Raw genomic sequence first — 13,513 nt, forward strand, 5'->3', positions numbered from 1 at the left:
GTAAATCAATATTAAACACTCCAACATGTCTTCTTCCCGCACACGTCTCCACATCACTCTATATCTATGATATAGATGCAGAGTCACATGCTCCTTCTTATGAACTATAGATCTATATTTATTTGGTATATGTTTGTCCGACGTTTATGTCAAGTGTCTTTGTGTACCTCGAGCAGCGGCTTAAATCCAAAGTATTATGAGTACTTTGATTATTATTATGAAGATTGATGATTAAGATCATTATTATGACACTGACATATACACACTGTGTGTAATTATGAAATGCACCACCAGGATAATTAATGCGGTATGTGTGTATTTTATGACTGTGTTAACATGCATCCAATGTCATTTTTTGCTTGGCTCATATGCACGTTAGTACTCATGGCCCCCTCGTCGATATTTCTCCATAAATCCTGGTGCCCCTTCGTCAGTATCCCCTGCAGCCCTGCAAAGATCGGTTATCTTTAAGCCGTTCGCCTGAGGGCCACGGTTGCCAGGTTGTGTAAATAAATTAAAGCAACAAATTATGTCTAAAAGCTTTTGCCGAAAGCCGGGGAAAACGAAAATTCATTATTCATGGTGTATCGCTGGGAATCTAGCAGCAGGTGTGATGATTGTGTGTGTGTGTGTGTGTGAGTGTGTGTGTATGTGTGTGTGTTTGTGTATTGGTCTTCATGTATCATTCTATTAAGGACACACTTCAATATTTTTGTCAGCATCTTTCTCAGGTATTGGTACTGTGAAAGATTAAGGCGACAGGGCTGAAATAGGAGCATTCCGGGCTTCTATTTTAAATATGCTGCTTGATGTTCAGCTTTTTCACAAAAATATAAGTTTTTCACCAAAAGGAGCAACAAAAATTAAAAAAAAAGAACTCCTTTGAATTTACCAGGCAATAACAACAATCCATTAACTTGGCTCATTGGCTTCATAAAATACTTAATTCAATTATTACAATTTGTAATAATTCATCAGCATAATTCTTGCAAATTCACAGGATAAATTATTCCCGTTTAGGTCAATTTTTATAATCGACTAATTCACTAATGGGAGCAGTGATATAAAAACTGAAGAAGTTATTTCATTTAGTAATATATCAGCTAACAGCTTTCCAAACGCCAATTAGACAATGCGTTGTTTAAAAGGACTGCCAACTATCCCAGACTGTGTTACATAGGAGAATATTAATAGCTTATAGCGGTGTTAGATACAATATTGTTTCAGCACTATTATGACAGAGATGTGATGATATCGATGATATTATCTTGACAAAGATGTTCAATGTATGGCAAATATATTCATTAGAACACCATTAGCGTTCATTAGCCTACCGGGCTACAGGTTAATATCCATCAGTCTGTGATTATTTCATTAAAAACAAGAGTTCCTAGGAGTCTGACTTCTTAATGGCTCCTCCGGAATATGTGCTTGCCATTTTATTCACTGTTTGGTTCCAGCGATACAAATGCTCCCATTTCCCGGTCGTCGGGATGATCTGAGGTGTTTGAAAAGCTTGTTGAGATGAACCCCATCATTAAAGCCAGCCACACTTCAGTTACACTGCAGCCCGCTACGGAATGCATTACACCATGCAGGGAAGATTTGGCTAAAGGTTTAGAGAGATTAAAGGCAATGCTGGGAAACAGATAATAATGAGAAGAAATGAGAAGGGACATTTTCGGGTTTTTGTTTTATTTTTCACGAGCGTGAAACAGGAACGATTGCATCATTTGAAACCACGCTGACGTGTGCCACCTTTTCCCGCCTGTTTCATTGTTTACAAATCAAACATACTGTTGTCTTCGCCTCTTTCATCTTCCTCCACCTCGTCTTTCGCCTCTCCCGACTCTGCGCACTCTTTTATTCTCTCTGCCGACTGCGTTCCTCCCACCTTCAGAACTCCTCGGAGTGGAAAGCTACAGAAGACAGACAATGTCAAAATGTTGCTTCTCAAGGCTTTGTTTTGACATCGCGTCCCTGAGACCTCTCAGTGGAACCTTTAACTGGGAGACAATGTTGCGCACACATGTCCTTGGACCGTGTTACCAGCTTTGATCGTTATTGGAGGATACAGGAATGAATCATGTTGGTGGTTCTGTTTTCAATCTACATGCTGTATTATCTGAGGCATTGAATAGCAGCACCTTGTTCACTATATGACGATGCGTGGTCCGCTCTTTTGCTAGTTAGCTCAGGACTGGGATTCTTCGGAAGGTAAGAAGGGGTTCACAAATATTAAATAGTTTTCCCTCCATTATACTGGCAGACAGAGTAATAATAACGGAACTTGATCTTATATCTTGATCGATAGTGTCGTCCTCATCAATCCTCATAATCACCCTCATAATCAACCTTCTCATCTTCTTCATCACCATCGTAAGCCTCATCATCAACATCTTCATCAGCCTGATAAGCATGATGTTCACGAAACATTGAATTTGAATGAGCTTATTATTTTTTAACCATTGGGATCGATTGGACTTGAGGAGGTGGATGAACAACTCATGTTCAATTATTTTCAGCAACACCATATTACAGTTAAATGCTTATAGGGCTTGTACATCGCAATGTCTACTTGTAATGACCGCCTCCATTTTGGATGGAGGGGAGCATTTGAATGTTAGTTATTATGTAGGTACTAATGTTTTTCTGGTAATTGTGTCATTAATTGTGAAATCATTAAAGAAATTGTTGGGTTTAAAAACTGCCACTGTGTTTCTCATTGGAGACGTGGCAAAAACAACGTTTTCATTAAGGAACATTTACTTTTAATTACAATTTTACAATACTACACGACTACGACAACTCTCTTGAGTCCTCTCAAAATGAGTTGTGTTGAGTCATGAGTAGGTCTCCCACCAAAAAAAAAATCCCCATGATGCATTCTGATGTACAAGCCCTACAATCCCTGGTACTGGATGGGCGGGGCTGCTCTTACGTGTGATGGATTCGGTTAGCTGGTGAATACCTTCCTCCTCCTCAGGGGCCACTAGGTTGGCTGCGAACGAGAACGCGAGCCCCAACCAACTGGTCTCCTCCTCAGCGACAACTTCAGCAGCAGCTCTGGCAGCCATTGACTTTCCGGCACGAATGGCACCTGAGACCACGAACAGGAAGAGGGAGCAAAGGTCTTAGTGTATGTGTGCGTGTGTGTATCCCTGTGTGTGTGTGCGTGTGTGCCTGTGTTTATGTGTGTGTGTGCCTGTGTTTATGTGTGTGTGTGTGTGTGTGTGTGTGTGTGTGTGTGTGTGTGTGTGTGTGTGTGTGTGTGTGTGTGTGTGTGTGAGTGTGTGTGTTTGTGTGTATTTTGAAGCATGTCTCTCAAGAGCAGGTGGGGGTTGGGCATCACATAATTCTTGTTTCGGAATAAAACTATTGAAAGAAACAATTGGAAAAAGAAATGTTCAAGACACAGAAAACCAAATGAAACCACTGCAGTATAAGTGTCGAGAGATCAAACCCATTTGTTTGAGTTGTGTAGTTTGTATATTCGTCCGCTTGCCTCTTGTCTTCAAAGCCTTTCTGACCACGGAGGGCGCAGGGGACAGACCTGAGAGAGAGAGAGAGAGAGAGAGAGAGAGAGAGAGAGAGAGAGAGAGAGAGAGAGAGTGGGAGAGAGAGAGAGAGAGAGGACTCAACATCACAACAGCTTTTGAGCAACAGCATTGATGGAGGGATTAGGAAGAGTACAAACGGAAAGATAAACACTGCGCAGAAGTCTAAGTTGAAAAACCCAATTAACGGGGAAGTGGAGAGAGGAAACAACAGTAAGAAGAAACACACATGCAGAGGGAAACCCAGTGTGGGAGAGAAAGAGCTGCAGAATCGCTGGGTAAATGAAATGCAGTACAAAATGCCAAATCACATGAAAAACAGTAAAAAGGTTAAAGGTGACATATTATCCCACCAGGTGTGAGTGTGATTAGCCGTTACAAGCCGTTTTGAAAATCTGCCTCTTCTGATATCACAAGTGGCCATGTCCACCTAGATGTATCAAGGATAGATAAGCAACATTTGCTACAGTCGACTGGGTAGGCTTGTAGACTGATCTATCCAGCACACATGCCCACTTGTTATGTGAGAAGAGGCCGATTTTCAAAACGGCATGTAATGGCTAATCACACTCACACCTGGTGGTATAATATGACACCTTTAACAGATCCTTAGAGTTAGTATCTTAACTCCAGACGATGAAGCAGGCAATGCCGTATTAGAGAAACCTCAGGCCAAAACCAGGCTCCAGGCAAAAACCCATCCGGGATGAAACACCATCGGTATTTGTAGATTAGTCGAATATTAGCTGTAATTTACATATATATACATACACACCAACGACGCACCCCGACGCACACTCCCACACACAAATATTTGCAGTGATGTGTGCAACCCCATCCAGTGCTGATTGCGATGTCACCCACTTAAAGCTCTGCAAATGTGACATCAATTTTAGCTCAATTATTTCTCTGGGACATGAAGGAGATGTCCACAGAGCGAAACGTAAAACCTTCTAGTACCTCTCTGCTGATCAACCAGAGCTAACCTCGTTCTGTTTTTTTTTCTGGTGCTTTGAGAATTGGATGGAAGTGATTTCGCTCCATATCTCCTTTCATTCTCACACATTTGCATATTCCCGTTTGGTCTCCCAGGTGTAGAGAGAGAGAGAGAGGGAGGGAGAGAGAGGGGAGCTCGGAGACAGTGTCTGTCTATCAGTAGCCCAGGGTGTGAAGGACTTCCATAATACATCCCCCTCACAAACAGCTGATTAATGCACTGACATTTATGTGATTGGCACTCCAGATGGTGTCACCAATACCAAGAATAGAATAGTAGCAGAATCATTTTCCCTCTCTTGTTGCTCTCGCTCTCTCTTTGATTGTCTCTCTCTCTCTCTCTCTCTCTCTCTCTCTCTCTCTCTCTCTCTCTCTCTCTCTCTCTCTCTCTCTCTCTCTCTCTCTCTCTCTCTCTCTCTCTCTCTCTCTCCTCTCACTCAGTGTTTGTGTCTCTCTCAGTTTCCCTCCCCCCTCTCTCATTCTCTCTCTCTCTCTCTCTCTCTCTCTCTCTCTCTCTCTCTCTCTCTCTCTCTCTCTCTCTCTCTCTCTCTCTCTCTCTCTCTCTCTCTCTCTCTCTCTCTCTCTCTCTCTCTCTCTCTCCTCTTTCACTGTTTGTGTGTCTACTCTCTCTCTCTCTCTCTCTCACTGTGATGTCTCTCTACCGCTCTCGCTCTTTGTTTGTGTCTCTCTCACCCTCTGTCTCTCTCTCTTCCCCTCTTTCTCCCCCTCCTCCTTGTTACTATCTGTCTCTCACACACAGACTCTGAATGTATATTCCACTGATGTCAACACTTTCATTGTGGGAATTGTATTCCTCCACGTAACCTTTTCCCGCCTCACTCCTCATTCTCACACTCTTTCAAGCCCGGCTATTTATTCCACCTTTAGCCTCCCGTCTTTCCTTCATTTTGCTCTGCTCTCTCTCAAACTCTCTGCGGCCTCAACCCCTGCTTATCTCTGTTGATCGCCTAACCCCTGGGTTGAATCCCTCCATAATTCAAGCCGGGGACAAAAGAAAACCAGGTGGGCTAGGAAATGTATCTGACTCAGGCAGGGTAACCCATCGTTTGATAACACAAACTGAGGTACAAAATCGTCTTTGTTTCATACTTGTGTTTACTGACAGAATTCCGTGTGCTTGGTTCTCATGATTGTTGAATTTAAATCGTCAGCCATTCCGCAGTGTGTCCACACCTTAGCATTCGCTTGTTGTATCTCACTAAAAATGCATTCAGATGGACTTTTTACCTGTCACACTGTTTGTGTGAAAAATATGGATTTTCACTTCTACAACGCCAACGTGTTTGCAAAAATGTTAACCTGTCAACACTGACAAGCGGAGCATTTTCACCAATAATATAAAGATATGTTTTCCCTCGCCCTCATTTAAACCCTACATTGGCATAAACACCCATGTACGCAGGCACGCACACGCACACACACACACACACACACACACACACACACACACACACACACACACACACACACACACACACACACACACACACACACACACACACACACACACACACGCAGACAGACACACAAACATACAAACAAACACACATGCACACACACACAGATGGTGTCACTTCTGCAAAAACCTAATCAAATAATCAAATCTACAATTATTTAATCACACTACTGCGTTTGTTTCCAATATCAAGTTTTACTGTAACACCATGTCCCTATTACAGAAGTAACAACTCTCTGAATTTCGTATCATTGCCTTTACAAGTCTATTGGATTGAAATAAACCTAAAATGATGCATTTTCTTCTCGAGCCACGCACTCGGATTCTCTGACCATCTATCTCTTGTATCTCTCTCCTTCTCCCTTTCAAGTGTGCATGGATCACCCTGCCACTATAATGCTAAAGCCCCACCCAGCCATTTCCCTAAACACCAGGGAGGGTTTCTAATCTTCCTTGCTCCGTTTCCAAATGTCATCATTTACTTTCTGTCACGTACGCTGCTGTGGCCAAATAGCATTGTGGGAGAATATGCGATGCAATGTGGCAGTTTTCGCTGGTGGTGATGACAAAATGCTGTTTTCATTTATTCAATTATTCATTCCCTTTGCAAATATCCAAAATTGTATGGAAATCTCTTTCCAAAGATGGTTGGGGCACATTTCCTTGCTCTGACACATCTATATTCTCCAAACTAATAGCGTTTTTGTGTATTTTTCACAACAAACAGTTGTATAAACGCCTACAGTCAGTGTCAGTGTAGTCAGGATGACATCATTTTTGTATTTCATATTCTTGTTTCGTTTTGTGTTCTGCAATGTTCATATTCATTTGACCGTGACGTGTTAGCTGTGCTGACCCCTATTTTGTTGTGGTCCAGAAGGAAGAGATTAGGAGAAACTTTGGACTCCAAAAAAAAGTCTAATTGGCAGATGTTAGTGCCCACAAATAAACACACCACACACCACACACATAGCAAATCATTAATTAATCACAGCCCAAGTCAGCAGCACACTCAACAAGTTAGCATTGGTTGGTTTGTTGTTGTTTTTACCAGGATATAAACACACGGGGTCGTCACAGTATGATGTGAGCTCTTTTGATGGGATGGCATCGGCATGGCAACGGTGGGTGATTGACATCATGAGGATGAGAAGGATGTGATTGGTGGAGGGATGGAGGACAGGGAACGTTGGTTGGAGGAGGGAGTGAGAGAGGGAGTGATTAGAGATGAGAGTTTGGATGTTGCAGGATTCCATCTCCGTAGGATAGATGGAATGCATGGTGTTGTGTAGTAGTGATGGAAGTAGTGTTGGGCATGATCCCCCAATATGCAATAATAACTAGAATAATAACTGTGTTTTGAATGCACGAAAACTTTATGGAGATCAAAGTCCTTTAAATGTGTAACTTAAGCTGTCTACCTTTGTCCTCCAGTCTGTGGTATATATTGTCGGCCTTCTGCTTGATTATTTAAACGTTAAGAGCAGGAGAGATACGCTGTCATCTTGAAATGAAGTAACTATTTAGCATTAACGATACTATGTCAAGGTTAAATATACCCATATGAGACATTGGGGACCAATGTTTTCTACCTGTTCACAGCAAAGCTGTAAATATCACGGAAGTCATTAGAAAGGTCTTTGTTGTTTTATCCGCTCTTGATAATCACGTGATATTTTCAGTTCGGCCTTGTGTCAAGCTCATGGCCTGTCATAATTTAATTTCAAATGAAGGGTACGTTTCACTAATTGAGAGTTTTGTAAGAGCTTTGTTATCTAGTTTATCTACTGCCTAGTTTATCTACTGTTTATCCACTGCCTAAACTACTTAAATCTAAAATAAATCCACGCCTTCAGTAATAGTTTGGTTCTGTATATTGAATGATCTGTATAAATGAATCACAAGTTAACAACATGAAAAGAAAATGCCATTGTGGAATTTTCCATTAGAAACGTACTGGACTGGCAGGAGCCGAACATTGGGGATTAAATTTGAAAGCTAAACTTTGAAACACTGCGAGGCACAAGACTTCAGAGCCTTGCACAGCCCCTGTATTTATCAATAGCCTAAAAACATTGACTGAATTGCTTCGTCAATCAATGTATAACAAAGTGGATTTGGATGGGTGAAATATAAAATATATACATATACATGTATGCTGTATATATAAATATTTTTTATGAACGTGTCCACTTTTGAAGACTTGTTGCTTCAAAAATGCCTGTTGGGTAATCAACACAAATCCATATGATGAGTTGTGGATGAAAGTATGTCATGGTGAAAAGTGAGGGACATGAAAGTGAATTTATGGCATAATAACTCTCATAAACACAGTACTGTAGACTCGTCTCACAGTGGAGTGAAGTGCAAACATGGGTTGAATGAGAATTTGAGTATTTACACATCTCTATAAAGGTCAGGCCATTATAGAAGGGATGAGCGTGGTGAGACCATGGGTTCTGCTCGTTACCTGCCAGCGTCTTGTAATCCAGCAGGTCGAAGACAACTATGGCCACTCCTGACCAGGTGATGACGAGCGCCACCACCAGCACCCACGCCACGGGAGAACTAAAGGTCACCATGAAGTCGTTCATTAGCGTTCGCTGGTTAGACCGGGGAGGGGAGAGGCCAACGCCCCCGTTACTGGTCTGACCGCTCATTGGTTAATTGTAGGGCTGAAAGAGAAGGAGACATGTTGGAGACACATAGTAAGAGAACCAGGGACAAAGGGAAAGAGTTACATGAGAGAAGAATACATCGGTTTCGTATTTTTCTGTGATCGTCAAATATTCAGCACATCGCACAAAACAGAGCAGAAGATCAGTATATTATCTACGCATTAACGTATCTGTCCCTAGGGATATTTTCGTGTTTTTTGTAGCGGTTTGCACTCTTTTCGTTGTGTCGGAGTTCCCTTTCGGAGGTACTTCGACGTCACGACGTAACGCAAATGCAGAAGGCGGAAATATGGATGTCTGGGGCTCTGCCAAGGTTTGGGTGGTGCACTTAATTTAGGCCTACAACATCACTCATTATAACACTCATATACTCAACAACATGCACTAGCTTAAAAAAACCGCATCAAAAAATTGCCTTGAGTCATAACCATTGGGATAACACTTACTGCCTAGAAAGAAAAAAAAAATGATTAGGGGTGATGAAACTAATGAGCAGAATGATTGGCACTCAGTAGAAGAGTCTGCTACAACAAACTCTTCATAAAGACGGCAGAGTCCTATCTGGCAGTAGCCTTCCCACCCCCTGCATTAAGAACTGCAGTTCCTGCCCTCTGGTTCCCTCTTCAGAAAACCACGAGTCCGAACTAACGCATCAATTCTAAAGTAATGCTATGGTGTCTGCCAGAGTGATTGTTGTCTTAGTCGTGATTACTCACGAAGCACACGTTAGGTCCGCTACCGCGCGCGACAAGTCAAGGCGCTGTTATCCCAAACAGATTGAGATGATGACACCGACTTTTCTCACGCCATTATACAATCAAGGCATGGCATTTCACAGAGCTGATTAGTGGGTGAGATGGCAATATTTAAAGATAAGCCGTGTCAAGGAGCCGTGCTGCTGGCCCTGCACGTCTGTGTGTGGGTGCATTTGTGCATGTGTTCTGTCGTTTGACAATCTGTGATTGTGCTGTTCATTGTGAGGAGTCGCAGTTAAAGGAAGATAACTGAGTCTTGGTTACAGGAAGAATCTATCAATCAATCTATATATTACTCTATCTATTTATCTGTCTCTCTTTCTATAAATTATCCCTGTATTTAGCTATCTTTCTATCTCTACACATACCTCTATCTTATGTCTATCATCTATCTGTATAATATCTATCTATCTATCTATCTATCTATCTATCTATCTATCTATCTATCTATCTATCTATCTATCTATCTATCTATCTATCTATCTATCTATCTATCTATCTATCTATCTATCTATCTATCTATCTATCTATCTATCTATCTATCTATCGGTGGGTGGGTGGGTGGGTGGGTAGGTGGGTAGGTAGGTAGGTAGGTAGGTAGGTAGGTAGGTAGGTAGGTAGGTAGGTAGGTAGGTAGGTAGGTAGGTACAATCTATACAGTACATGCAGCCAGTGTTACAGGTTAAGTCATATCTATGGCAGGTCGACATTTGACTTTAGAAGAAATGATGTGTTTGATTTCATAGCTGCTCCCCCACTGACCTCACCGGGTAGCTTTTGTTAACAAACCATATGGTCGATCTGACATAAAGCTGCGTGTGTGTGTGTGTGTGTGTGTGTGTGTGTGTGTGTGTGTGTGTGTGTGTGTGTGTGTGTGTGTGTGTGTGTGTGTGTGTGTGTGTGTGTGTGTGTGTGTGTGTGTGTGTGTGTGTGTGTGTTTGCGTGTTGGTGCACGTGTGCGCGGCTGTGTGTCTATTGATCTTCCTGCAGCAGCATCCAGTCGACTGAGCGTGCGACAAAAGGTTAAAACATACAATTAGTGTTCTACAGCACGGCTAACATGGGCACACATACCAGAGGAGCCAGCGGGGAAAAAGGGATCAGTCCCATGGCAACAGTAATACTGAGCTGGCCTCGTTTCAAGATTGTCGACAAATGGTCAACATTGTCAAGATTATCCTTCAAGACGTCAGCCAGGAAGGTGTAGTCGCTAAAGGTGGAAAGGTTGTGGGTTCCAGCCCTGATGTCTGCCGCCTACCGAGCAGCTAAAACACATACCAGCTGCTTACCGTCCTCTACTCACCTCTATTTGTGTTCAACGAATAAAGATATCCTAAATGAGCACGGTACTAGCAATAGATAAATTATCTTATGTTCGCCTCAGTCAAGAATCTTACCCTAGGCACAAATTCATTGGTTTAAATTTATTTGGGGGGCACATAAAGTCAAAGCTTTTTTGTGGATCATGGTATCAGCAATTTATTTGTTTTATTTTACTTGGCAGATGTGAATGTGATGTTAATCCATCTCTCTGTTCCTATGTGTCTTCCTGTGTGTGTGTGTGTGTGTGTGTGTGTGTGTGTGTGTGTGTGTGTGTGTGTGTGTGTGTGTGTGTGTGTGTGTGTGTGTGTGTGTGTGTGTGTGTGTGTGTGTGTGTGCGTCTAAGTATGTGTCTATGCGTGGGTTCAATTATGTGTCGACTCATCTTTTTGTGTGTGTGTGTGTGTGTGTGTGTCCTACGTTCAAAAACAAATGACCTAACCCACCTGTTGTCCCCATCCTGTTGCATCATGGGTAAGTTCTCTCAAACTAATGCGCCAGAAATGCCAACAGACACCAGGTCACCAATTTATACCTCTGTGTCCTCCTCTACCTATCAGCACTGTGCTCAAATAACACGGCTTCAACACACTGGTGGTCAATGACTGTCCAGAACAGGGAATACAAAACCACTATCTTGACAGAATGAGTCATTACACACGTCTCCTTGTTAGCGGCGAACCCGTTATAACCGGCCAAATTAGCTCTTTGCTAGATTGGTAGCTCGACCGGCCGAGAGCCCTCTGTCTTTATTTAGGCCTGTTCACGACGGCAGCCCGTGCTAATGTTAGCGCACACAGTGGTGTATTTAGAGAGCATAGCAGACAATCAGCAAATCTTTACGACAATTTGGATTATTTGAAAGATTGAACTCAGATAATGGTCTGAGATGAACATCAACGCTAGCTGCTTTGTTGTTATGCTTCATTGGGTCACAAAGCAGCTAGACACTATTTGGTAAACATTGCACATTATGTGTTTACTTGTGTTTGTGCCTGGCTTAAATGGCAATGTTGATTTGAACCAAGCTTGTTTAAAGGTAGTAAGGTGTGCAAGGAGGATATTTACATGTAAGGAATGTCATAGACAGTCTCTGTGAAATATATACACAATTGCTAAACAATCACATAAATATATGACATAAACACATTATACCATAATCTCTAATCACATTCACTTGGAGTAATGCTGTTTTTTGAATCAGAAATACATGTATTTCATCTATGATAACAAACATCAACTTTTTCTCACTTCATCGTTTAGTTCTCGACACGATTCAATTGGATACTTACTATGCTGAGGTTGTTCAAATTTCAAATTAACGAGCGACCTTTAGAGTTGCCGGAAACCACGTGTTACCATAGAAACAAGTGTATCTCCAAGTGTTGGCTCACCATTCGCCACAGCAAAGGAAAAGGCTGGCAGTGGTTGTATGGAAAGAAAGTTACAGAAAAAGTTACGCAATGTTGTTTTTCAAGTTTGACTTTGTAGTCTCCAAAATCCAAAAGTCATAGTTTAAACGGTCCATGCACCAATAAATCATGAGTTTGGAAGACTGAGGCATAGAGTAAAAGAAAGAAAGAGAGAGAAAGAAACAGAGAGGGAAAGCATGTAGACAGAGAGAGCAAGAGAGAGAGCGAGAGAGAGAGCGAGAGAGAGAGCGAGAGAGAGAGAGAGAGAGAGAGAGAGAGAGAGAGAGAGAGAGAGAGCGAGAGAGAGAGAGAGAGAGAGAGAGAGAGAGAGAGAGAGAGAGAGAGAGAGAGAGGGAGACTAGACAACAGATGTAGAGGAAGGTCAAATATGTGTCCGGTCAAAAGGTATTTGGAGCAGCGTTAAGGAGTTCACCTGGGTCTGCCGCCACCGTCCATGTGATAGAGACAGCCTGTGAGGACTGTGTGTCCAATCAGATATCCGGGCTTTACGCTCTGAAGTTAACCATGGCGGTACTGCACCCATGGAGCCCTCGACATATTCCTTGGGTTTCAGTTACTGGATGTCAAACGCAAAGGGAAACATTATTAAAAATCGGGGAAGTTGATGTTTTAAACACTTTGGAGTAAGTGTTGATTGTTTTCTTCCTGAATGTTTGCGATGTATACATGTGTATGTGAACTGTAAGTGGGGGTGTAACTCTACCCTGAACCCAACCCTGGGAGCCTGCTATAATTAGAGATACCCCAGCAGCTGGTGTCGGAGCCAGACCAGACCCCGGACACTCAAATGTAGGCCTCACACGCACGCACGCACGCACGCACGCACGCACGCACGCACGCACGCACGCACGCACGCACGCACGCACGCACGCACGCACGCACGCACGCACGCACGCACGCACGCACGCACGCACGCACGCACGCACGCACGCACGCACGCACGCACGCACGCACGCACGCACGCACGCACGCACGCACGCACGCACGCACGCACGCACGCACGCACGCACGCACGCACGCACGCACGCACGCACGCACGCACGCACGCACGCACGCACGCACGCACGCACGCACGCACGCACGCACGCACGCACGCACGCACGCACGCACGCACGCACGCACGCACGCACGCACGCACGCACGCACGCACGCACGCACGCACGCACGCACGCACGCACGCACGCACGCACGCACGCACGCACGCACGCACGCACGCACGCACGCACGCACGCACGCACGCACGCACGCACGCACGCACGCACGCACGCACGCACGCACGCACGCACGCACGCACGCA

General features: G+C 43.5%; 1 protein-coding gene across 4 annotated transcripts; it reads right to left on the reverse strand.

The window, feature by feature from the left end:
- Window positions 1-1,663: 1,663 nt before the first annotated feature.
- LOC130374587 (triadin-like) lies at window positions 1,664-12,818 on the reverse strand. Of its 4 annotated transcripts, XM_056581443.1 has the most exons (7): window positions 12,629-12,818; window positions 12,076-12,201; window positions 8,501-8,705; window positions 7,082-7,123; window positions 3,506-3,553; window positions 2,942-3,100; window positions 1,664-1,919 (listed from the first exon to the last, which is right to left on the reverse strand). In XM_056581443.1, the coding sequence occupies exons 3-7, from the start codon at window positions 8,688-8,690 to the stop codon at window positions 1,897-1,899; spliced, it is 462 nt and encodes a 153-aa protein (XP_056437418.1). In that variant the 5' UTR covers window positions 8,691-8,705; window positions 12,076-12,201; window positions 12,629-12,818; the 3' UTR covers window positions 1,664-1,896. The 4 variants fall into 4 exon arrangements, with proteins under 4 accessions (XP_056437418.1, XP_056437420.1, XP_056437419.1 ...); XM_056581445.1 differs by lacking the exon at window positions 12,629-12,818 and having other exon boundaries at window positions 2,972-3,100; window positions 12,076-12,425; XM_056581444.1 differs by lacking the exon at window positions 12,629-12,818 and having other exon boundaries at window positions 12,178-12,423.
- Between the last annotated feature and the right edge of the window lie 695 nt (window positions 12,819-13,513).

The sequence above is a fragment of the Gadus chalcogrammus genome, chromosome 21, assembly GCF_026213295.1.
Source record: "Gadus chalcogrammus isolate NIFS_2021 chromosome 21, NIFS_Gcha_1.0, whole genome shotgun sequence".
NCBI lineage: Eukaryota > Metazoa > Chordata > Actinopteri > Gadiformes > Gadidae > Gadus > Gadus chalcogrammus.